At 41.9% G+C, this 24,926-nt stretch overlaps 1 protein-coding gene across 2 annotated transcripts in view; it reads right to left on the bottom strand.

The window, feature by feature from the left end:
• Positions 1–408: 408 nt before the first annotated feature.
• Positions 409–24,926, bottom strand: part of RPS6KA3 (ribosomal protein S6 kinase A3) — a 68,148-nt gene continuing 43,630 nt past the window's right edge. Inside the window, exons 11-22 of one of the 2 annotated variants that reach the window (XM_066622606.1) lie at positions 23,373–23,461; positions 23,209–23,273; positions 19,872–19,974; positions 16,846–16,970; positions 13,605–13,730; positions 13,145–13,234; positions 11,596–11,754; positions 10,462–10,623; positions 9,291–9,367; positions 7,066–7,183; positions 2,955–3,095; positions 409–2,153 (exon numbers count right to left, since the gene is read on the bottom strand). In XM_066622606.1, the coding sequence (XP_066478703.1) occupies positions 2,031–2,153; positions 2,955–3,095; positions 7,066–7,183; positions 9,291–9,367; positions 10,462–10,623; positions 11,596–11,754; positions 13,145–13,234; positions 13,605–13,730; positions 16,846–16,970; positions 19,872–19,974; positions 23,209–23,273; positions 23,373–23,461 (1,378 nt within the window). In that variant the 3' untranslated portion in view covers positions 409–2,030. The remainder of the gene's footprint in view (positions 2,154–2,954; positions 3,096–7,065; positions 7,184–9,290; positions 9,368–10,461; positions 10,624–11,595; positions 11,755–13,144; positions 13,235–13,604; positions 13,731–16,845; positions 16,971–19,871; positions 19,975–23,208; positions 23,274–23,372; positions 23,462–24,926) is intronic. The other variant, XM_066622607.1, reaches the window with a different exon arrangement.

Here is a 24,926-nt window from a genome sequence, read left to right as displayed (position 1 = left end):
AACCAAGAAAATACTGAAGTATTGTATCTCAATTTGAGATGCTAAAAGAAAATTATAAGACTAGCTATCCTTTGATGTTGATGTTACAGTTACAAGATTAGCAGTTTGGGATTTTTCACTGCAATGAAAGCTGCAGACAACTTGTGGAGAAATTCTAAAAAAAGATTTAAGAAAAAACTGGATTTCAAAACACCAAAATTCAATAAACAAGAAGAGATAAGAAGTTAGAGGCCCCGGGGTGGTTAAGCAACTAAAAGCAAGAGTATAACAGCAAACTATTCTGATGCCAAAGAAAAGCTACCTGCTCTTAAAATAGCAACTTTTTTTAAAAAAAAAGAACTGTTCTAAAAAACAGCTTATTGAGCTTTTCTGATAACCCGAAACACACACACACACACACACACACACACACACACACACACACACACACACACACACATAAAACCTAGCATAAAGGAGGTGGAATTGAAAGAATTTGAGCATGCAAGGCAAAAATCACATAACATGAAACAGAGGGAGAAAGTGTAAGTGAATCCAAAGTAACAGACGACTAAGAAAACAACTGAATTGATAAGGAAGAGGATGACTGTTTGATCAAGACGAGGGAAAGCTGAACTACTTGGCGCCAACTTTGCTTCAATTTTCTTTAATACACTAAATTATTAACATGCTAGGTGTTGAGGGGAAAATATTACAATTACAAGAAAAATTTATTTGGAAGAAGCCTGAGATGATCCATCAAAACTATTTTGCTCTTATGCCCATGTTTCCGAGAAAACAAGCACACTCAGGACATCTGAACTGTTAATTTGGGAACAGAATCCTTTTCCTCCTTTCCCAAGAAAGTGATAACTGATGGTGGCTTTTTTTACCTTACTTGGATTCTTACTATATACAAGGGACAGAGAAGATGCATGTGTACAGACCAGCAACACTAAACAGGCTCAGTTATGACATTAGAATCAGTAGAAGGTTGAAGATACTGGGCAGATTCTACTCTGCTCATGTCCTAATCTGCTTTTTACTGCAGCTTCAAGTGCTACTAGAGAACTATTAGAAGTTTCCTGACCACAATAAATTGCTAGCATGCTTATTAATGGACAATGCATTTCCCTAGTTATAAAAAGTACATTTTTTCCCTATTGCTGCTTAGCACTGCACAAGTATTATACCTACCCTTAAAGGAGGTAAATGACTCCCCCGCCCAATAGGTATAGCTAAACAGGTGAAACTATATTTTGCCATGGCTTCCAAGGTCAACAAAGAAAGGATGCCCAACCTGGAGCTTTAAAATTACTTTTTCACTTCAGTAAGGCGCTCATTGCACATGTTACAACTCTATTGACCTGTTAAATATTATAACTGTTCTGTTTTCCATTACCTCTAACAACATATCTGTGGAGCCACATAGGCAGGGAAAACACATTCGCAGAATTACATTCAATAGCTGTTTAACAGTCAAGCTGTTTTCAGAGATGTCCAACCATACTGATTAATGATTTAATCAGATTTAATTGTCAAATTAATTCATCTAAATAGAAGGCATGTCAAAAAAACAGTACAGGAAAGTACTGTTTATGAAAAGTTTACAAAAACATATAAAATGCTGGATGGCACAAACGATATAGTGCTAATATAAACAGATTGTTTAAGCTAAGTGCTTAACATAAACTGTCCATCCATACACATAAAGAATGTTTTAAAAGGAACAAGAAACATTCCCTATAAAAATAATGCTATATGGTGCAGAGTGCTTTATTCAGTGTATTTGTCTGACAGAAGAGGTGTTCATAATTCTGCTTTATATCCATGAGCATGTTCGCTTTCCATTGATTCCGTTTTATTCACCATCTGAAGGGCAATGTTTTGCATCAAAGTTTAAAGCAATAATAGATAAAAGCAGGAACAGCAGCATAATAGGTACCAGCTGGAACAGTGTGCTTGCAGGTATCTTGGATATGTGCTACCTGTTGCCATGATTTGTGCTATCATCTTCTACAATGGTACCAAATTTTTCAACTGAGGTTTCTTCACAGGGCAGTTGAGGTAATTTTTTTGACACCTCTTCGTTGAGCAAGGGTAGAGCGGCCTACTGGCTCAAGAACTGGAGACTGATTGCGATTCAGTGCAGAATATGTGGCAGCCATGGCTCCCTAAAAATAAAAGGTTTAAAGTAAATATGACATGGATACCATTAAGACAATCATACTCCTCAGTTATAGTTGGCAACCTTCAGTCTCAAAAGACTGTGGTATCGTGCTCTGAATGGTGGTTCTGGAACAGTGTCTAGTGTGGCTGAAAAGGCTGATTCGGGAGGGAACTACTCAATTATGAACTGCTTTTATTTTAAACTAGCAACAATGTTTAATACAGGGCCTTGGAGTCTGAAGCAATTTTGGGTGGGGTAGGAAGTGGAGTCAGAAGCTTTGTGTACCAACTCCACAGTCCTACTAGTTTTAAAATAATTGGCTGACCAGATAACCTGGGACACAGCAGGGCTGTGGAGTCGGTACACGAAACCTCCAACTTCCAATTCCAACCCCACCCAAAATTGCTTCTGATTCCACAGCCCTGGTTTAATAAGGTGGAAATAACACTCTACACGTATCAAATCATTCATAAAGATATGGTTCTCACATTTTTTAATTTTTGATATCAGAGTACTGCCTGATCAGCTAACCAAGAACAGAAAATTGTAAGAGTATTACCACTTGCTTTTCTAATAGTAAGCATGCCTGATTTCAGTATTTGAGGAAATCAGTGTTAACTTATGGGTAGACTAAGGAAATCTAGCAAAGGAACTGGAGAGTGGAAATGCAGCTGTCAGCATCACAAAAAAAGATAGAACTGGAATAACCATGGAAGTACAGGCAGTGAGCATGATAATGGACACTTTGAGAGGATAGCTTCCAAGATTTAAGAAAATCCAAAAAACTGTTTTAATGTTTATTTACCTTCACAAGATGTGGAGCATCTTGCCTGTTTAGTTGGTATTGAGGCAATTTGTCACAGTGAACAATCCATGGATGTCTTAGAACCAGGGCAGCAGTCAACCTCTGATGAGGGTCAACATGAAGCATTTTTGAAACCAAATCCTGTGAAAAATTAAATGATTGAAATGACTAAGCAAATTTTAAGGTTTACATGCAGCAAGTACATTTTGAATCTCAATTGTTTTTAATGTACAATCATTTATACAAATTAGAGGCCACCCTTTGAAAGCATTTCAGATTTTCTTAGTAGTTTATTTTACAAAGTACAGACATCACCGGTATTCGCAGATACCGACAAATGACCCCTCCACCCTCGGGAGGAGAGGGGAGCTCTGCTCTCCTCTGAGGCTTCCCCAGACCTCCCTTACAAGGCATTTAAAAAGTCACTGCCCATTTCATGGAGAAACCAGAAGTAACCTTTTGCTTTTTTTTTTACTGCTGGGCTCAGCTGACTCTCTGAATGAGTAGAGCAGAGCTCCTCTCACTTCCGGGGGGGGGGGGCAGACGTGGAGAAGGCGCCACAGACCCAATTTGTGGATGAGCAAATCCATGAATATGTGATCTGCATATATGGGGGGGCCCTGTACATAATGGAACATGGAGAGGACTAGAAATCGGTTTTCAAAACAGGGAAGCAAAAGTTTAGAGAGGATTATCAAGGAAAAGATGACTAGACATGTTTAAATAAGTTATTGTCCTTCAGCACCATTCTAAATTTTCAGCAGCATTGTTGAGGGGGGTTTCTAAACTACAGCCTGGGGACTTCATTTGGCCCCCCACAAGATTTTATCTGGCTCAGAAACAAATATTTGGTCAACTATGGCTATTTCCCATGGTAACACAACACATGTGAAAATGTACCTAACACATTGTAGTAAAAGTGCCTCATTTTCCCTTATTTTTTAACTTCCTTTCTCTTAAGCAGGGGTCTCTGAACTTTTAGGCCCAAGGACCACAAAAAATATCTGGCATGGTGTCGAGGGTCAGAAAAATAAATAAATTTTAAATATAAAATTTAAATAAATACATTAGAAAGCAACGGAAAGCCTAAGGCCTTCAGATGGACCATAAACGTTACTTCTGGTTTTTCAGGAAAACCAGGAAGCGATGTTTTTAGGCCTTTAAAAGGCATTTTGACAGGAGGCACATGGCTTCCCCAGCTCTCAGAACACCCTCCAGACACAACTGGAGCACAGGTCTGGTCACATTCGATTGAGCAAGAAACAGGCTTGCAGGAGTCCAGAGGCTTGTCTGGGCCGGATAAACGCTTGTTGCAGGCCACATATGGCCTCCGGGCCGGGGTTGGGTGACCCCTGCTCTTAAGGATTCTTGTACTGAATCAGCATTCTGAAGGTTGCTGTGTCATTTCAGAGTTCAGCCATTTCTGTTTTGTCACTGATCTTCCCCTTCTTCTTCAACTGATTTGTAAACAAAGAATTTGGCATTCAGTCAGCTCATGAGAGGGAGTCCTATGCACAATCTCCTAGACCTGAGGTATTCAATCTGAGCGTCAGGACTCCCTCGGGAGGTGGGGTTAGCCCCCAGGGGCATCATGAGGCATTTTGGGGAGAGAGGTGGCTATAGCTGCTCAGCTTAGCTCAGCTGCAAATGCCACCTCCCTACACTGCTTTTCTGTGGCTATGAACAAGGTGGGTGAGGCAGTGTGAGGTGGGGAGGGCATGTGAAACATGGTGGGGGGAGGTGGGGGAGCCTCCCTGGCATCGGGCAGGTCACCAGCTCGGCCATTCCAGCCTCCTGCGCTGTGTGCGCTTGGGCTTCCCTCCCCATCTGAAAAAGGCTCAGCCACCGATTGCACTGAGCACTGTGCAAAGTAGGACTGCTTCCCTCTTGGTCCAGAGAAGGCTTGGCTGGTAAGCAGAAGCCTCTGTACTGGGGCAGAAGCCCAACCCCAGAGAAAGCTGGCCGGGCGGCGCTACGTGTGCTTACCGAGCCCTCTCCAGCGTCCTCTGGCACTAGAGAAGGCTTGGCTGGAAATGCACACAGCGCCCTCGCTGAATCTCGTTGCCTGCCAGCCTTCCCTAGGTTCCAGCTTCGCTCATGCTCCAGGGAGGACCTGCCAGCAAGCGTGCTTAGCACGGGGCTTCTTGCTGCCGAATCGAGAGAAGGCTGGTTGGGCTGCAGGGGTGCTGCATCTGATCAGGCACTGCACTTCAGACTTCCCTCCCAGTCAGATGGTAGGCGTGTGCTCTTTGTGGTGTCTTCCTGGCAAGCGCCAAACTGGGAGAGAAGCCTGACACTAGAGAGATCCACCAGTAAAGGCAGGTAGCACAGTGCTTCCCTTCACTTGAGAAGGACGGAGCCAGCCTGCTCTTAGTGGGGGTGTGAGTGTCCAAATGCACCAGCCTGCATTCCTCCGTCTTGCCTGGGGGGAATAGGGGTGGCATCTACATGTTGGGGTGTAGGTGTGTGAGCATGCCCCCATCTATTTTGGGGGTGAGTTGTAATCTTGCTCTGTGTGGCTGCAATCCTATCCACACTTTCCTGGGAGTAAGCCCCATTGTCGCAAATGTAGACCTGCCTAGGATTGGGCTCTGTGTCAGCTTAACTAAGGATCTTCACCTTTCTCTTTTGCCTCCCCCTTCAAAAAAGAAAAAAGCTGCTCTTGATCAGTCAAGCTTTGTCTTCAAAAAATGATAAAAAATAAAAATACCCATTCCTTTTCAGCCATCCCCCTTTTTCCTCCTACCTCCTTTTGGGGGGGACAGGACTTTCCAAGTTGGTTGCTATTATAAGACAAAGGGCACAATCCTAGCTAGGTCTACTCAGAAATAAGTCCTATTGTGTTCAATGGAACTTAATCCCAGAAAAGTGATGTAAGGATTGCAACCAAAGAGTCTCTGGGTCTCAGTGTCACATCAGTTTGCAATTAGCAGATACACACACAAAATAGTCTTCCCTCCCCCAGCAAATGTCATCACTTCTCTCCCTTATAAGAAAGAAAAAACATCCCTTTCCAAAACCCTCCAGGTGTGCTGCTAACAAACTCAGACTGCTGGCAGCTGTGCTACAGGTTTGACTTCTCTTGTTTTTTTTGTTTCTAGAGGGTAATTAATAAATAATAATAATAATAATAATAATAATACAAGTATTTATTAACTATTATTAACAGTATTTATATACCGCTTTTCAACTAAAAGTTCACAAAGCGGTTTACAGAGAAAAATCAAACAACTAAATGGCTCCCTGTCCCAAAAGGGCTCACAATCTAAAAAGATGCAAAAGAATACCAGCAGACAGCCACTAGAACAGACACTGCTGGGGTGAGGTGGGCCAGTTACTCTCCCCCTGCTAAAAAAAGAAGCACCCACTTGAAAAAGTGCCTCTTACCCAATTAGCAGGGGTATATAGCAGGGTATATAAGGCCTTTCTTGGTCGTCAGATTTCTCCTCAGACTGAGGCTATACTAAATTCCAATAGGGATTTTTACAATTGAAGAAGGTTCTTTCTTTCAAGAACCACAATATTTCAGACAGATCTTTTATGATCTGGTATCACATTCTGGCCTCCATTTTCCTCCCACACAGGCTGACAGCGGCCAAAGAGCAGGTGGAATAACTCGGCATAACTCAGCTAGGCTTGGCAGCTGCTTCAAGGTCTCGCTGTTCACGGTGCCAGTGGCCTCGAACTGGAGACCTTCAGATGTTATCTTCAGGCAAACAGAAGCTCTACCCTCTAGACCAGACCTCCTGCCCAATTATAACATCTTCACCCCCATTTTGGGGGTAACTGAGGTGAGGTGATGTAATGGGGATCCATGGCCAACGGCCACAAGTATCGGGGTGTCGCAGGCCGGAAAAGTTCAAGAACCACTGTCCCAGACTGCCAGTCATCTGCTACTGACCAGACATACTGGGAGGTAGGTTTTCCCAAGATGGCTCTCCTATCAGTGTTGAGTGGTGGGGAAAGGAAAAAAACAACAACCACCAACCGAGTTTAACTCCAGTTCAAAGGGTGAAATGAGGGTCACAGGATGATGCCAGTTGCTTAGGTACAAAGCCCTGCATGCTGTCTCACTTTACATGTACGTGGAAAGAACTTAACATGCACTTACCTTTGCTGTCTCTGAAACAGAATTCCAGTAGCCACCAGTGAGAGAGAATTTTCCACTACCTATTCGTGCCAAGATCTCCTCTGGAGTATCATCAGGACCATTTGCAAAGGGTGTGTAGCTAATTAATCACAAATAATGAAAACGTTATTTACAATTCTTTGTTGAATTCCAATTACCTAAAGTGGCAACAACACTACATAATTATTATCACAAGCACTATAAATCACACTGCAAAAAGTAGATCACATGGAAATATGCATCTTAGAAAGCAGTTTGATATCACCTTATTGAAGTCAGCAGTAGAAGTTTCAGATATTGGGGAACAAAATAAGATGCATCCTACATAGCAAAGGGTTTTATGTCAGAAGCAGGAAACATGTCTGGAATGGGAAACATCAAGAGTAGGCAAACAAAGATATTCTGTAGATTAGCTGTTGCTACCGAGCTCTTTGAAACAGATTAATGACTAATTTTCACTTGAATGGTACATGGGGCTGTCCTGAGAAAGTATTAAGAAACTGCAAATTGCTGACAAAAGCCATGCAGTAGTAGCACATGGGGGCCGTATCTATGGTTTCAGTTAACTGTGGATAAGGTCCATGGAGCCCCCCTCCCATGCACGCCCTCTCGGGAGCAAGGGATGCCCTCTAGGTCTTCTGAGTCAGATAGAGGCCACGTACGTCCACACACAGCTTCTGCAGGGCTCAGAACAGAAAACAGAGTAAAAACGCTACTCCTGGTTTCTCCATGAAAACCAGAAGTGATGCTTCTAAGGCCTTATAAGGCATTTAAAAAAGGTCCCGGTTTTCACGTTGAAGCTGCAAGTGGACAGGCACAGCCTATGATAGGCTCAGAAGACCCTCCAGAGACAAGTGGCGCTCCCTTCACCTCCAGAGAGCAGGGGGTGGTGGGCATCTCCAGTTATCCATTGCTTCAATTGTGAGGGGTCTGGAACAGAACCCCTGTGGATACCAGGGCACTCCTGTATATCACTCTTATCCTGCAAGACCTATGCAGACTTGTCATTTGATTCCACATCCAATTCATGGTGCCAGTTACTTTTAAAGCCCTATATGGTTTGGGCAATTGATGTTTTAAGGACTGCATTCTGCCTTGGAATCTACTTGTCCATTAAGATTTTCAAGAAAGGCTCTGTTCCATGTGTTATCATTCAGTAAGGCTCAACTGACATCCATACAAGACAGAGCCTTCTCTGTGAAAGCCCCCCAGAAGTGGAATTCCTCACCCAGAGAGTTAGGGAGTTGTTCTTTCTCAACCATTTTCAACCTTTTTCATCTGAGGGCACGCTGACAAGGTGCTAAAATTATCAAGGCATACCATCAATTTTTTGACAATTGACAAGAATACTGCCAGTGGGGGGCTCACATCTACTAATAAATGACCCTTCTCCAAAATCCCACAGCTGCACACACCTGCAGACCATTCACAACACACCAATGTGCCGCACTGGTTGAAAATCACTGCTCTTTCTCCTTGCTTTTAAAAAAGCTCTCAAGATACATGTGTTCCATCAAGGTTTTGGGTTGGGAAGGTGAATTCAACCTGTATCTCCTGCTAGCGTAATGCATAATGTATTTTGTAAAGTTTCAAAATACTTTAAAAAGCAAAATACTTTGGAAACTGTTGAACTTGTTCTTGTTGTGCTTTAATAGTCCTGCCTTGGGATTATCCGGTGAAGAGCAGGGCAGAAATGAATACATATATAATCTGGGAATTACACAAGGAAAAGCCACAGGAAAGCAGCTCCCTTGCTGCTTCCAACTAAGAATGAAAGGGCTCTTAGTTATGTGTTTAACGAGACACATAACCACTGGTAAGACAATCTGGGGATGGTAGCAGGGACACCCAGTACGGAAGCTGAATCAGGAAGATATTTACATTTCAAGTAGGTTGTGTGTGCAGGTTGGTTCATGGCAAGGAGAAATGTGCTTGGATGCGCATGAATGGCTGGCATGTGGGAAGTGCAGGGAATGGAAAAGCACATTAGTAATTGCACAATGTAAGGCAAGAAAACATAAGCAGGTCTATAATCTACTTATAGTAAGACAGAAAGTATAGTGTGTGACAAGCATACAACCTTGAGGCAAAAGAGGACTTATTTCAGGACTGAAAGTGCATTTAAAAATACAAGCACCTGAATCCATTTTTACTTAAACATACTTTAAAATACATAGAAGAATTTCCAACTTAGTAGCCACACATACCCAGTCAGCATTGTATAGAGCAGAACACCTAGACTCCATATGTCACATGCAGCATCATAGCCTTGCCTTTTTAAAACCTATTGAAAACACATTATTCATCAGTTTCTATAGAAAACTTCATTACTTTGGCTGTACAGTATTATAGAAACATTACCTCAAACACATTTAAGCAGAAGTTCCCAAACTTTTCAGAGCCGTGACCAATTTTGTCCTCTGCTGTGGGTCACGACACTCCTGGTGTTGCTGGAGGGAGCCTCTGGAAGGCTCCTTTGGGTCCTACTAGGCTGCAGACCCACTCTATCAGCCTCCTGCAGAAGCCTCTGGAAGCCACTTCCAGTTTCGAAAGCAAGCCAGAAGTGGCTTCCAGAGGCTTCTGCAGGGCATTCTGAGGCCCACAGAGGCTGACAGAGTAGATTTGCAGCCTGGCGTGACCCAGAGGAGCCCTCCAGAAGCTCCCGGTAGGTTGTTCAGCTTCCAGAATGGCTCCTATTTGAAGCCATTATGGAGCAACTGCAGGTGAAAGGGTCAAACCTGCAACCTACCTTGTGTTGGTTTGCAACCCTCAGCTTGAGACCTCCTGCAATAAATAAGAGTTGAAAACCTTCCCCCCCCCATCTTTAAAAAAAATAAGTAATTCACTAAAAGGGAGCCACTTAAGGCGAGGCTCTTGCCACTACAATATTTTAAGAAGTAACTGTGCAGCCACTGCATGAGCACAGAAAGGAAAAATAAAGCAAACCATCCTCCAGTCAAGTAAATAAGGGCTAGGAGCTCTAGGAACCTATATCTGGACAAACACAAAAGAGAGAGCTGGACAAACACAAAATATGAGAAAATTGTAGAGAAATTCACCACTACTACTTAGGAGTTCATTGTTTCTTCATTTCATAGCCATGAGGGAAAACACAGAAGAACATCACAGACCTCATTATTTCAAACTTGGTAAAAGCTCTTAAAAAGAAGGGGACTGAATCCTTTATGTTTTACCAAGATCCTGGAAACTAAGATGTTTACATGAGGATACATGAACAGTCCTGTATGTGGCAGTGCACAGTGACCATAGTTGAATCCCATGAAGACAAAACGCTAACTGGGATTAGTGGATCAGAAATGGGCCCTAGAATTGATTGCATATTTTCTTCGTTACATAAAAGAAGAAAGCTATATTTACCTCTGGAGCAACAAAATTTGCTGTGTAACAAGGAGTCATTAGAAGACCATTCTCTGCTCTCAGCTGTTTTGCAAAGCCAAAATCACAAATTCGAATTGATTCTGGATTGCCTGATTCATCGACATAGAGGATATTGCTAGGCTTCAAGTCTCTATGTACAACCTAAGCCCAAAACACAACAATGTTTTGTATAAAAACTCATATTCCTTAATGTCCCATGTGCATTTATTCACAAACCTCCATTTACAAAGATATCCATCCAGTATCAACATCTATTGGCTACATTCCTTTAATGAAGTTAATCTTGGATTTTGCATTCAAGTTTGGTACTGTATATGCTAAAAATGAGCACTTTTTTCCCCAAGTTACTTACATATAATTTACCTGGAGCTTCCATCTTATTGTGTCCTTTTGCTTTTTTAAAATTTTCACTAAACTTCTATTTTCAGTTTCCTCTTTACAATTTACCAGAAAGTTCTCAGTCTCATCTTCTCCCTCCTTAGATAGCACATTTGATGCTGAAAACCTTCCCCTATAGAAGCTCAATGCTACTGGAACAACTTGTGTTATGGTCTTACACCACAGTTTGGTGTTATCCCAGTGTGATGTATGGTCAAAGGATGTATGGTCAAAGACCAGGGAGATCAGGGTTCAATTCCCTCTCAGTCATAAAGCAAGTGAGTCATGAAGCTCACTTGATGGGCCAGGAATTACTTCAATGTAATCTACTTCATAGGTTGGTTGTGCAGGTGAAGGAGAAGGTGGGAAGGGGAGAACCTTGAGCTCACTAAGCAATTGGAGGAAGGCTAAGATAATCATACATAAAAAATTCATAAATGTCTAGTGGAACAATTATTTTCCTCTAAAAAGTGGAAAAACACAGCTTGGAAAGTCTCAAAGAATGACACCAATCAGCATGATGAGCCCACAATGTATATTAAAGTAGCCACATGAAGCAACTTCAATGACTAACACACCACCGCTGCGAAGTATCAGCACTAGTCCCTAATTTCATAGTGTTGCAGTGAGAGAGAGACCATGCACACAAATGCTGTAGGGAATTGAAAATGCTTATATAATGAATACACACCTCTGACACAGTACAATTACAAATATTCAAAAAAGCCAACTTACTCCTTGTGCATGGAGGTATTCAACAGTTTTTGTTATTGTCAATAGGACAGCACTGGCTTCTCTTTCTGAAAAAAATTTTTGTCTAAGGATTTTGTCCAATAGTTCTCCTCCTTTCATAAGTTCCGTTACCAAATACACATACTTCCCATCATCATATACCTGAAAAATGTAATAACATTAAACTGAAAGTGTTCATAGTCCAGAAGGTACCACATTATAACTTTAAAACTAACGTAAGCTATTGAGTTAGTATCCTAAAAAAATGCCTTTTAAAAAATGATAGTGTTTCTAAAATAAGGTGTGCAGCATTAAAGGACCCACAAAAAAATAACCAGATTAAGCTTTAAAAGCAATGTGGGTAATACCCAACAGTACTTACAAACATAATCGCAATGAAATTGTTTGAGTGTTAAGAGAAACCAGAATATTAAAACCATGCAATTGTCTAACAAAGCAGCATAGTAGCAGAAATTATAAACTATTCTAAGCTTTGAAACAGCAAAGAAAAAACAGTTAGTGAAATTACTGATGTCTGGATTTCTAATTCCAGGCATTTAATCTACAGGTCACAACAAGTGTTACACTTCCATGAACAAAAGCACATTCCATTTATATAAACTCCCTCCAAATAAGAAGGAGTGCTGATCTTAAGCAACAGTCCTTGCACAAGTGAAAAGGGCCCTCTTTGTGAGCAGAATGCTCTTTCTGTTTGTCTGGGAGCTTGTGCTCGCAGAAGCATTACCCTGGATGTGACCCTGTGGTGTATACAGAAAGCACAATCCTTAAAAAGGTTAACAGTGTACATCAAGGGTTTGGTTTTTAAGTTTACAAATAACTACAAGTCACTAGAATCAGCCCAGGAATCACAGATAACAGAAATGCAAAATATATTTTGCTCTATCTGCAGGCTTTGAAACCACCACAGGTGAGATGGGAAAGAGGGACGTTTTCTGTTTTTCTGTTGGGTATCACAGATAACAGAAGAAGCACCTCATCATCTTCAAAAAGTCTAATGAGAAATAACAGAGAACATACCCCACAAAACAATGGATGGTGTCAGTGTGCTAGGTGTGCAGAGCAGGGATTGCTACTGTTGGTGGCCTGAATGGATTTATGGAACATTGACAAACATTGTCAAACACAAGAGCTCAAGCCCTTGTTTGCACAAGTGGAAGAAAGCACAGTTCCCCCTTCTCACCATTACAGTTCTCTGTGTCCTCTGAAAATCTGCTCCTAAAGTTTGGGGGTCCTCTGAAACAGCGCAGGATGCAGTGTAGTGGAGCTGAAGGATGAGAAAGATCAGCCCCTGTTGGGCAGAAACACTTGCGAGAAGTTCTATTCATGCCTCTTCCTCTCATCTCCCAGTGTTTCAGAGAGGCCTCTGACCTTCAGGGAAAGCTTTCAGAAGGTAGCAGTGGAGTGGAGGAAGCCAGGAGAGATACTTGAGCAAGCTTTCTTCCACTAAGAGAAGTTAGGATCCAACCCACTGCACTGATATTTGTGATTGAATTGAAATACACATGAGTAAAAATATTTAGGAACTACTCACATCTTTGAGAGTAATAATATTTGGATGCTGCCCATATCGTAGCAGGATTTCTATTTCCTCTGTAGGGTCCCTTTTGCTCTTGTCTATAATCTAAAAGAGAAAATATTTGAGCCAATAACTATATTATATTATAAATTTAAGTTTTCCAAATGTCAGTGCCCTTTTGAATCTCTTAAAGGAGTTTAAACAGCAGTTTGATGTGAAAAGTTAATCCTACTCCACAGCCAATTTTCTAAGCTTATTCTACTTTTTCTCATTGGGTGGCTTGGAGTTTTCTGTGTCTCCACCTTTTTCAGACAACTTCAGGTGGGGAAGCCATCCTGCCCATCCTAAACTCATAACACACTCATGTATGGTGCCTCAGTACCCAATACGCCCTTCAATCGCCCCAGCGTAACTGCTATCCCAATGACTTCACAAACATATGTTGATATTACTGATCCCATAAGAAAATTATTACCTTTACTGCATATTCCATATTTGTTGCTTTGTGTATACATCTCTTGCAAACCGAGTAGGACCCAACTCCTATATCTTGCTTGACTTCATATCCATCAGTAAACTGAATACTGTTCCTGTGCAACTGCTACCAAAATAACATTATTAATTAATGAATACTTTACAAATATCCAAAAACAGCTCTTACATATTCTCAATATAGTTGATAACAAAAGCTTATCAGTTACATGAGTGATCTGCACAATAATCAATACTAAACTTAAAGAGGAAACATTTCCAAATTTAATATTCATCCCTGTGATGGACTTGGGGTTTACCCTCCATGCCCACTTGCTACCACAAGTGCATTGGGTTCCTTTGAGCCATTCCACTCCCACTTGGAATACACACCACTCCAAAATCAGATTAAAAGTATTAATAAACTGAGGTTAGTACATCAGAAGCTGCCACCCACACCATAGTGGGCTTCTCAAGGACAACTTGAGAAGTCAGTACACAGGCTATACAGAAAATAAGAAAGCTAGTCTAAGTCTACACTACTCACAAGTAATACCTACATTCTAAGGTGGTTCCATTGTGATGTTTAGAGTGATGAAGACTTCAGGGGCTGCTGCCAACCCACAAGGCGACACTGCTCAAGGGCTCAGCTCATTTTAATAAAAAAACTCCACTCTGACTCCACGGGGGTTGCACACAAATCGTATTTCCCAAATTGTACTGAATCATGCCTGCTCAGTTCATATTCTGGACAAATCAAGAACTCTGCACATAGCCCTTGTATTGGTACGATATCCTTTCGCACCTGTGTTATCTTCTGGTGCTTCTCCCTTGTTCCCAAGGCCATTTGCTCTTCTCAAACTCCATTTCAAAGTTAACCTCCTAGTTCCCTTCCTGTTAATTAACACTTCTCACACACTAACATTCTGCATAGTTATGTAGTTGGTACATCAAAAGGGCATTCAACATCCTTTCACATCACGCTTGTTACATGTTGGTATCGATTTCAAAGTACTCATCCCTCAGTTATACTGTCAGCTTGTGCATTATTCCATTAGTAACTTCTATATGTCTCCTTATAATTCTGTAACCCTCTAGAACAGGGGTGTCCAAACATTTTGGCAGGAGGGCCACATCATCTCTGACACTGTGTCGGTGCCGGGAAAAAAAAAGAATTCACATTTAATTCACTGAATAAATTAACATAAATGAGTTTATTAGAGATGGGACTTATATGAATGAATGAAGGTCTTGCAGTAGCTCAAGGCGTATAAAAGGTCATGCACAAAGCAAGGTCAGCCTTTCCTTTGCTGCCACCGCTGCATCGCAGATGTGAAACAGCAAGTAGTGGAGAGAGCCCTCATCCCACAGCTCAGATGAGAGGTTGAATAGCTGTCCTCGTGCTGAGAGCAGTTGCATTGGGCCAGCATGGACTCCAGCAAGTCTCCGGAGGGCCAGAAGCTCATTGAAGAATGGGGACTCCCCACGGGCCGGACTGGGAGCCCCTGAGGGCTGCAAGTGGCTCACGGGCCAGGGTTTGGGTACCCCTGCTCTAGAATATAGTTCACCCCCAACACAATCCCTTTGCCAGTTCAAATGCTATGCTCAAGCATGCCATCTTTGCGCACAATCTTTGTTGAAACTCATACCAGGCAGCCACTTCCAACTGCACCAAAAAGCTCTGCACCCCAATTTCCTGGGGAAGTGGCTGCACGAGATGCAGGCCAAGTTCTCTTTGCTGCTTGCTGCTTCACATCTGTGAAGCAGCAGTGAAGGAAAGGCCAGCCTTGCTTTACACTTTCTTGGCTTTTATAGGCTTTTATAGGCTTTGAGCTACTGCAAGACTTTCAGGTCTCCACAGCTGCTGCTTCAAGTTCTCCAGGGCTGCCCATGTGCTTGCCACCCTTAACCCTACCTATGGAGAATAATGGTGAGTCACTTGTCTTGAAGCACATTCCTGATTGGCATTTTAACCACCCCCAGGTCCCATGTGCATCATTGCCTCTGAACAATTTACATCTCCACGTGTTTCATTTCTGGGTAGGAGATGTATGGTCAAGAGTTATGTTAACCTTCCCTTTTTTGGATTGGTCTGTATATTTGGTAAAAGCACATTCCTTATTGTTCCGTGTGCATGTTTGCCTCAGTAAAATTCATTCATAAGGTCTAATGTATTTATGTAAATTTATTCAAATTTTAAATGTAAATTAATTTTTTCCCCAGCCCCTGACAGTGTCAGAGAGATGGTGAGGCCCTCTTGCCAAAAAGTTTGGGCACCCTGCTTCATTCTTATTTCAAAAAGTGTAACAGTTACCTAATCCAAACAAATGGATAAACATTTGAATAAAACCAGTAAACAAACCATCACACACACCCAGTTTGTTTTGAGCAGATAATCTGCTAAGAGTTACTTAGATGAAATATAGTTATTTTAGGTCTAAAAGGTAGAGTATGAGAGAAAAAGTTTACCAGCTATGAATTACTACATGCATACTCTACATATAGGAATTATTTAGAGCTGGGGCCTCCAAACTACCTGAGTTTGCATGGAGAAAATCCTCTTGGTCATGGCACAATGGTAGCAAAGCCTTAACATTCTGCCCTGTCATCTTCTGTCTTTGCGACCAATCTTTGCAGAAACTCATGTCAGGCAGCTGCTTTTGATTGTCCCAGAAGGCTCTGCACCCTGATTTCCTGGGGAAAACAGTGGACTGAGCAAGTTTATGCAGAGATCAGGCACCAAGACAGGAGGCAGAGGGGCAGAACAGTAAGGCTTTGCCACTACCACGTCTGAGACAATTTTCCTGTTGTGCAAGATCCAGCCCTTGGGCCATAGTTTAGAGGCCCCTGATTGAGAGCACTGACTTAAGACACTTTCTTGCAAAGAAGGATGATATCATTTATCTGCCTCAAACCCTAGAGATAAGTAGCTACCAAGAAACAAGAACAATAACAATTTACTTCTTAGGGTGAAAATGGACTTCCACATAATAACTGTTTATATTGCTTGTGCAAGCCCTTTACACAGAAGGTCTTGAAAAAGCAAAATAAAGCACTTTCAAACAATTGCCACACGTGGATACACAAATCCTCCAACAAAACATATAAAAAATTTAACAGCCTATGTCTATAACTAGAGCAAGTTTGTGCCTTCACACATACAGAACTGCACAAGTAATATTTATTCTGCTTGTCATTGTCTGGATCCAAGCCAATAAAAACAGTTTCTCATTAAGGACATTCACCTGAACAATCGAGTGCCCACCAGATGTCTGCATTGCTTGACTTTCATCATCTGACGCAATAGCTACAAAACTGAAACCCCGAAAAAGCTGGTGAGCATTAGCACTAGGCGGAATACCCGGTGAATCTAAAAACAAAACAAAAATATACAACTTAGTAGGAAAAAATAACCAAATATTGTTTCTCAAATGTGTTAGGACTGGTTCTACATTCTCAGTACAACTCAGAACAGCTAGTGTGTAAGCTCATGTTTTCTACTAAAGCAAAATGATAAGTAGAGGTGTTCTTAAACTTTTTAAAAAATTTTTGCAGATTTTGTTCCCCATCCCCCAAGGAGGAAAAGTGCAGAAAGTGGTGTTATGTGTGTTTATTCCAAGGGTATATTTTTATATTCTTTAAAAGTGTACTAGGTAAGTGTCAGTAGATGCAGCCACAATCGTTACCCTCCTGCACCTCTGAAGGCCTTCCACAAGCTTCTGAAAGGCAATTCCAGTTTGCTGGAATCTGTCCTCCCCCCCAGGTTTCACTATCTGTGGAATTTGTTGTCCGTGGGGGTGAGGGTCTGGAAACAGATCCCCCACAGATACAGAGGGCCCACTGTACAAAGTATTTTTCCAAAGTCACAATAATAAATACAGTCAGTTCTCCACATCTGCGGGTTCAGCACCCGCAGATTTGGCGCAGAGCTGGTGCTTACCTGTGGTGAAGGGTCTCAATTGACCTTCCAGACATGACTAGAAGCACCTTCCAGTTGCGTCTGGGAGGTGTTCTGAGGCATGACCAAAAAGCATTGCCGGTTGTGTCCAGGAGGTCGTTTAAGGGCTTTCCATGGACACAGTATTCATAGAAATTGGTATCCATGGGGGATCCTGAATTGGGCCCACTGCAGTTTGTAAATCTATTCAAACAGTATCCTCAATTGCATTTATTAGTTCTATCCCATATAAAGGTTAATGGTTAAAATTCACCTGCAGGAAAAAGTAAACCCTGCACTTGTGGGCCACTGCTGCATAGAGAGCAAAACCTATAGAGAGCAAAACCTATAAGCCAGACATTTACAAATTACAGTGGGCCTCAACAGTGGGGTAGATAGCAAGGGGTAGGGGGATTCGCCCCAGGTACCAGCCTTGGGGGGGGGGTGATACCATAAATGACCCAACATCGCTAAATTTGCTGAATAACCCCATCATGCTATATACCGTGGGATGCGGAATTTCCAGCAGAATGCAATGCAAAAAACCAGAGTGAAATATCTCCTTTCCATCAAAAGTTATGGCCAAAAAACCAGAAACAAAAAATGCATTGAGGCCTATGGAACGTGAAACTGAGCCATATCGCGCGTTTACTCTTGAGTAAGCAAACTTGCCATAGTTCGTCGGAAAGGGCAGGCTGAGAAGAATCCAATGACACCAGAATGGTTCATGTTCTATGAAAGCAGCCCCCAAAAAGGTAGTCCCTACGTCCAAGCAGACTAATGTATTGAACCCTATGGAAAACGAACGTAAGCCACACGGTTGCATTTACTCACAAGTAAGCAAACGTGCCTTGGCTCCTGGTCAAGTCAGGCAAGGGGGAATGCAAGGCTAGCTGCATGGTCCCAATCTGATGAAAGTGGAGCTCAGCAAATGCTCCAGAAGGCAGCACCCCCCCCCCCCCAAGAATAAAACAGGCTTGAGCTGGTAAGGTCCATTTTATTTGTTTTTAGACTTGTAAAGCCAGGTGGGTCCTGATAGTGCTATGCTTGAAATAGAAGAATTTACACTGGGTACTGGAGAAGGCTGAAAATCTCACTGATGTTTGTGTGTGTGTGTGGGGGGGGGGGTTCTTGGAGGTAGGCTACAGAGAAAATTCACTTTGTGAAACAGGGTTGGCTTCCCCTCATTTAATTATTTGTTTTTCTTTAATTTAATTTATAATTATTTTATTTTGCTTGATGATGTCACTTCCAGCCATCACATCACTTCTAGTGGGTCCCGGACAGACTGTTAATCTAAAAAGTGAGTCCCAGTGTTAAAAGTTTGAGAACCACTGCCTTAACTCAAAATCGACCAATGAGACATCCTTGGGGGGGGGGATGACACCCTAGTAACCAAAATTCTGAAAACCATGGCTTTTAGGAATTTGATGCATAATTTCATCGATTGCTTGTGGGGAAATATTCACTGCGTTTACTTTCTGGCCATTATTATTATTCATTTCATATCATGACTATTACTATCTTTCACTCTCACCTACCTCACAGGGTTGTTGAGGACAAAATAAGGGGAGGAACCATGCATACCACCCTGAGCAGCTGAGAGGAAGGGTGGTATAAAAATATGAGTGAATGAATTAATAATTAATATAATTTATATTAAATAATTAATTATGTCGTATGGGTTGACAAAAATTTATGGACCCCAAGTGTCAAATGGCCCAGCTACGCCACTGGGCCTCAATTCCCACAACCTGGGTCCATGAGGACTTGCACCAGCTAGAGCTATCAAAGGTCTGAGTAGGATCCAGTGGGCCGGCATGGACTTACACTGGGTCAAAGAATATATGTTTCCTTTCCCCAAGGAGGCTTCTTGAGGCCAAAACTCCCCCAAAGGATTCAGTTGGCAACATATTAACCCAGCTGCATTACCACGCAGGGAGTTAAGTAGAACAGGGTTGTCCAGCACATACTAGATGAAAAAAACTGTGTTTATGTATACATAAACCCAACACATAGAAACAGTACCTACTTATTCTAAGCACTCTGGTTCCCCACCCCAAACTTCTTGAATAAAATTTCTTAACTATTTAATTGGAAGACCTATATTATAACTATATCAAGTTTCAAGGAGAACTATTTGCCAGTTTACAAAATCATGGTTGTGCAGTTGTGTATTTCTAATGCTCAAGAACTGTTCAACTGTATGAACATGCTGGAAATTTTTTTCATTAAGCAAATCCTAGTTCATAAGAAAAACTGAAATCATGCAACTATTTAAGGTTAAAATCATGACTTTGGAATACCTCCTAAAAACAGTCTGTATAATCTTACCTTTTGGAGTTTTGGCTGTAAATTCAGGATCAAAATAAAAAGTATCTTCAGGTCTACCCGTTGCAGGTTTAAATGGTGGATTAATTTCTCTTCTGTACAATTTCTAAGGTCCAAAATTTAATATGTTAGAAATACAAAAGCAATCACCGCAGACACTTGCCTATAAGTCGACCCCACAGATAAGTGGGGAGGTTTTGAGCCAACAATAATGGAATTTTCTATGACCCTTGGATAAGTCGGGGGTTAAACTTGGGGGGGGGGTGTCTGACTATAGTTTTGTCTGATTTTACTCGAGGCCAGATTCTGAAAGATAACCTACCAATTGTTACCTAAGAACTGTAGTCTCTAATTCAGTGGTTCTCACCCTTTTTAGCCCGGGACCCACTTCTGAGAATGGAAATCTGTCTGGGGCCAACTGGAAGTGATGCCAACTACCTGGAAGTGATGTCATAGCCAGAAATGACATCAAACAGGAAGTGACATCACTGTGATGTCAGAGCCAGAAGTGATGTCATCAGGCAGGAAGTTCTTGTCTAGCAACTCAAACTGTAAATGACAAGAGACAGTATTCCAGCTCAGAAGCTTCTTCCAATTCTCCCTGCCTTCACTACCATTGCTATCAAGCAAAAAATAAAACATCTGGAACAAAATATTTGTGTACTGTTTTTATTTCTGTCTTTATTTACAAAATCTCAAGCTACTTCTTGTATTGTGCTTGAAACTAACCAACATTGATGTGGCTATTGATACTGTGCTCAGCACTAGCCAGAAACAAGTGCACCCTACTCATGCACTTCAATACAAGAAGTAGCTTCAGCTTTTGTAAATAAAGGAAATAAAAACAGTAGTATCCCCCTCAGAAGGAAGATAAGCAGGGACGCTTCCCCGCATCTCCCCCAAGCCTAAGCACGTCTACTCAGAATTGACTCCCATTATTGGCAATGGGGCTTACTCCCAAGTAAGACTAGACAGAATTGCAGCCTAAGAGAGAAGTAAGAAGAGTGCACATAAGAGAAGCAGCTGGGGGAGCAGCATTCTCCCTGGGTGCTTCCCCCCCACATGCCAGGCTTGCCCTCCCCCCCCCCCTCCTGGCTGCTCTCTTGGCAACCAGGGATCCCCCCTCACCCCAGCAAAGATATAAAGAGAGGACGTGCTAGCCAGGGCAGGAAAGGATGTGGCTTCCAGGCAATTTCAGAGAGGGAGAGAGATTGTGATGCAGAGGACAAGAATGGCAGTGGGGTGGTGGTGGCTTCAGTGCTGCTTTCAAGGCAGGCTCACAAGAGGGGAGATCACACGGGTCTGCCTCTACTCACCCAAGCCCTGTGTTCAGGTCACCGCCTACACTCTCCAGCCCAGCCCAGCTGCGAGGGGGGAGGAGCTGCTCTGTCTTGCAACCCTGAGGCAGCCCATCCCATCAAGGCAGCCAAACTGACAAAGGTTGGTGGGGAGAAGCCTGGCTGGCTCGTCCATGTCTCTCCCGGTCCTTCTCTGCCTGCAATCCAAGCCTGCACTCTGCGATTGGCCCCCCTGAGGGAAGCCTCCAAGTGCAGAGGGAGGTCCAGCTGGAAGGCAGCAGCACGCTTTCTGGGGAAAAGTGGCACGCTGCTTTCTTTGCACATGTGCAAGCCGCTGTTAGTTACGTCTCAATGCAGTGAAACTTAAAGTGGCGATGCCCAAGCTTTGCCCACTTCCAAAATGGTACCGCCTAGGTCTTTTGCCATCTTCCAAGATGGCTGCGGCCAGCTTCTCGCAACCCACCAAGTGGGTCCTGACCCACAGTTTGAGAACCACTGCTCTAATTTATTAAAAACATTGTAAAAGATCATAAGGTACATTTTTATTCTTTTTTAAATTCTGGTCTTCACCACCTTTTGGTAAACACTATCAGAGTAAGTGCACTGTAAACTACATACCAGTAAAACAGTGGTTCCCAACCTGGTATTCATGTACTCCCAGGGACACTCAACAGGACCTTTAGGGATACTTGAAAAAGAATGGAGTAACGGCAGAAAAAGCCAGGCCCTGCTCCAGAATGCCTTGCAAGGACCAGCAAGGCAGGAAGGGGGGTAGCTAGTTGGCTGTGAAAGCCCCACCAATAGCTAGTTTTTAGTCATCAATTCATGTATGAACCAGTGATTGAAAACCATCACAGTAAAAAAGCTAAAACATAATATGAAAAGTGATCAATCACCCAGAATTTCTCAGCACACTTCTGGTGCAAAACAGTGCAAAGGCAGAGTCTTCTGTTCTTCAAACAGATGAAAAGAGAAAATATGTGATGAATACATGAAGTCTGGGCTTTCATAGAGAGGAGACAAGGGCTTGTATTAATTACAAATATTTTGCTATTATGAAGGGTACAATTTATGGAAATGGGCTATCAAGCAATATGCAAGTGAAAAAGGTTGGGAACCACCATGAATCAAATCCACCTTTAAGGTGTCTGGTGTGTTAAGCCAGAAGCTCTACATCAGGGGTGCTCAATAGGTGGATCGCGATCTACCGGTAGATCGCGAGGCAAAATGAGTAGATCGCGGTGTGCTGACCCCCCCCTTTCAGGTGCCTCTGGGAGGAAATGCCGGGAGTAAGGCCCATTGTACTCAATGGGGCTTACTCCCAGGTAAGTGTGGCTAGGATTGCAGCCTCACAGCCTAATCCTAGGCATGTCTACTCAGGAGTAAGTCCTGTTATACTCAGTGGGGCTCAAGGTACACCAACATACATTGTACACATAAATGTTATATGTTATGATGGCATGAACATTGTAAAAAAAACTCTGGTAGATCTCCGGGCCTTGCTGGGTTTCAAAGTAGCTCTCGAGCCAAAAAAATGTGAGCATCCCTGCTCTACATACAATCCATAACACATAACTGAGAGTGTGCAATTCAATTTACAGCAGAGAGATGAGATATTTGCAACCCTTTTTACTCAGAAGTAGACCCACTGCTTTCCATGGGTGTTATTCTTAAGTAATGGTGCACTGAATTGTAGCCTGGGAAGGAGGATCCCATTCAGGTGTTTCAAAAAACAGACTTGCTTTGCAAGCATTTGCCAAGCAGAACCAGGCTGCAGCAGAAGGAAGGAGAATAAAAGGTTAACTTTGGCTGGAATGTCCCAGGAAAATCACTATAGCAACTAAGGAGGTGCCTGCCTGAGCTTTGCTGAGCTGAGCAGAGAAATGAAACTGTTCAGAGCTGAAAGGGCTCTGCCCTCTGATTGAGATAAGGCAAAGTGAGAATTGGAGCTTGATCACTTGGCAAAAATTTCTTGTACTATATGTGAGTATCTACGGTAAGTATTTCTTGAATACTGAAAGACTATTCCATTGTGTACTCACATTCCAATCTATAGTAGAGAAAAATGGGTGCCTCTTAATTTCTTCAACTCCATCAGGACCTGCTCCTATTAGATATCAGTAATAAAAATATTTAGCAGAGGAATTAGAGAGTTGATCAGTTTAATGTTCGAGTCAAAAGTAGTTAAGTTCATTAAATATTTTACCTAATCTGTTTGCAGGGTTTCGCTTAAAAAGCATTCGGAGAAGACTCTGAGCTTCTGAACTTAAGAACTGGGGCATTCCAAGTTTGGCTCTACACAATAGAAACACATTAAGAGTATACAAACATTTATAGCTGGAATAAACTCATTGTTTTGACACAACAGTATGATCCACAATACACAAAAAAGGCTCTGATGTAGAACCTGCAAGTAGAATCAGGCAGACATAGAACCTAAAAGTTTCCTGTGCTGTGTAATACTTGAAACAGATGTGTAATACTAGGAACAGAGAAATGAAACATACAGGAAAACTATTAAAGGAAATATTTTATACAAATAAATACCATATGCAACAGTTTATATTTTATTGCAATCTATGACCCATTTCAATTCAGTTTTTATATGTATAAGTAAGGCTAACTGTATTCAGCATTCTAAATTTCAGCTTTAATTAAAAAGCAGGAGTATAAAGTATAAATACTAAATCTGTTAAATATTTAGAGCCAAAGGAGAAATCCATAAGGATTTCACTGCATCTTTGGCTCAGCCCTTGAAAACACTGACAATGAGAGTCACATTAAGATCAGACCCTGGTACCCAAGTTGCTGCTTTACTATCACATGCATTTTCTATTTTGACCAAGTCATAATTCCACTGCATGGCAATAATCAGAGGAGACATGGAAGAAGATTCATGTATCCGGATAAAGCAATGCTCTAACAAGCCATGCCAGATGTTTGCGTATTGAGCTGAAATATATTCCTGCTTAATCCCTTGAAACAGTCAGTGAGGCAAGCCATCTGTATTGCTGTAAGCCAACTTGGAAAGGCTGACTGATTCTTTAGAAACACCAAATCTGTATCTAAATTAGAGCCATTGTGACCTTCTGGAAGAGTAGCTGTAGGCATTCCATTGGTTGCATCTGGCAATGAAGCACTGATGCGTTTTAACTCTGCTGAAGACTGAAATGCACAATGTCCTTGAAATGCTATGATTAACTACTCTGCATTACAGCAGAAGATTATATTCAAAATTTCTCAGTTAAAGACTGGTTATTTCACAACAAAACAAAATCCCACTGCAACTGGAAACTCTAGATCAGTGTCTCTCAAATTGTGCATCAGGACCCACTAGATGGGCTGCAAGTCAATTTCAGGTGGGTCCCCATTCATTTCAATATTTTATTCTTAATATATTAGACTTGATGCTACCCTGGTATGTGACTGCATTTGGGAAAACATTACAGATCTGTACTTTTAACAAGCTACTATGTATATTCTTTTAACAATGATAGTAAATGGGACTTAATCCTAGGTAGGATTGCAGACTAGGATTGTTAAAAATTTTCCTGCCTGCTCTCACTTCCAGGGGCTCCTGACAGATTCTCATTCTAAAAAGTGTGTCCTGGTGCTAAATGTGTGATAACCACTGCTCTAGATTATATAGCTACATGAATGAGAATTATTCTGTTTCTTTTTTCTGATATCTATATATTAAAGTATGCCTCAACTTAGAACTAGATATGCACAGAAAATGTGCATATTACTTCAGGGTGAC

Source organism: Tiliqua scincoides, chromosome 3 (assembly GCF_035046505.1).
Source record: "Tiliqua scincoides isolate rTilSci1 chromosome 3, rTilSci1.hap2, whole genome shotgun sequence".
In the NCBI taxonomy this organism is placed as follows: domain Eukaryota; kingdom Metazoa; phylum Chordata; class Lepidosauria; order Squamata; family Scincidae; genus Tiliqua; species Tiliqua scincoides.
This window is presented reverse-complemented; position numbering and strand designations above follow the sequence as displayed.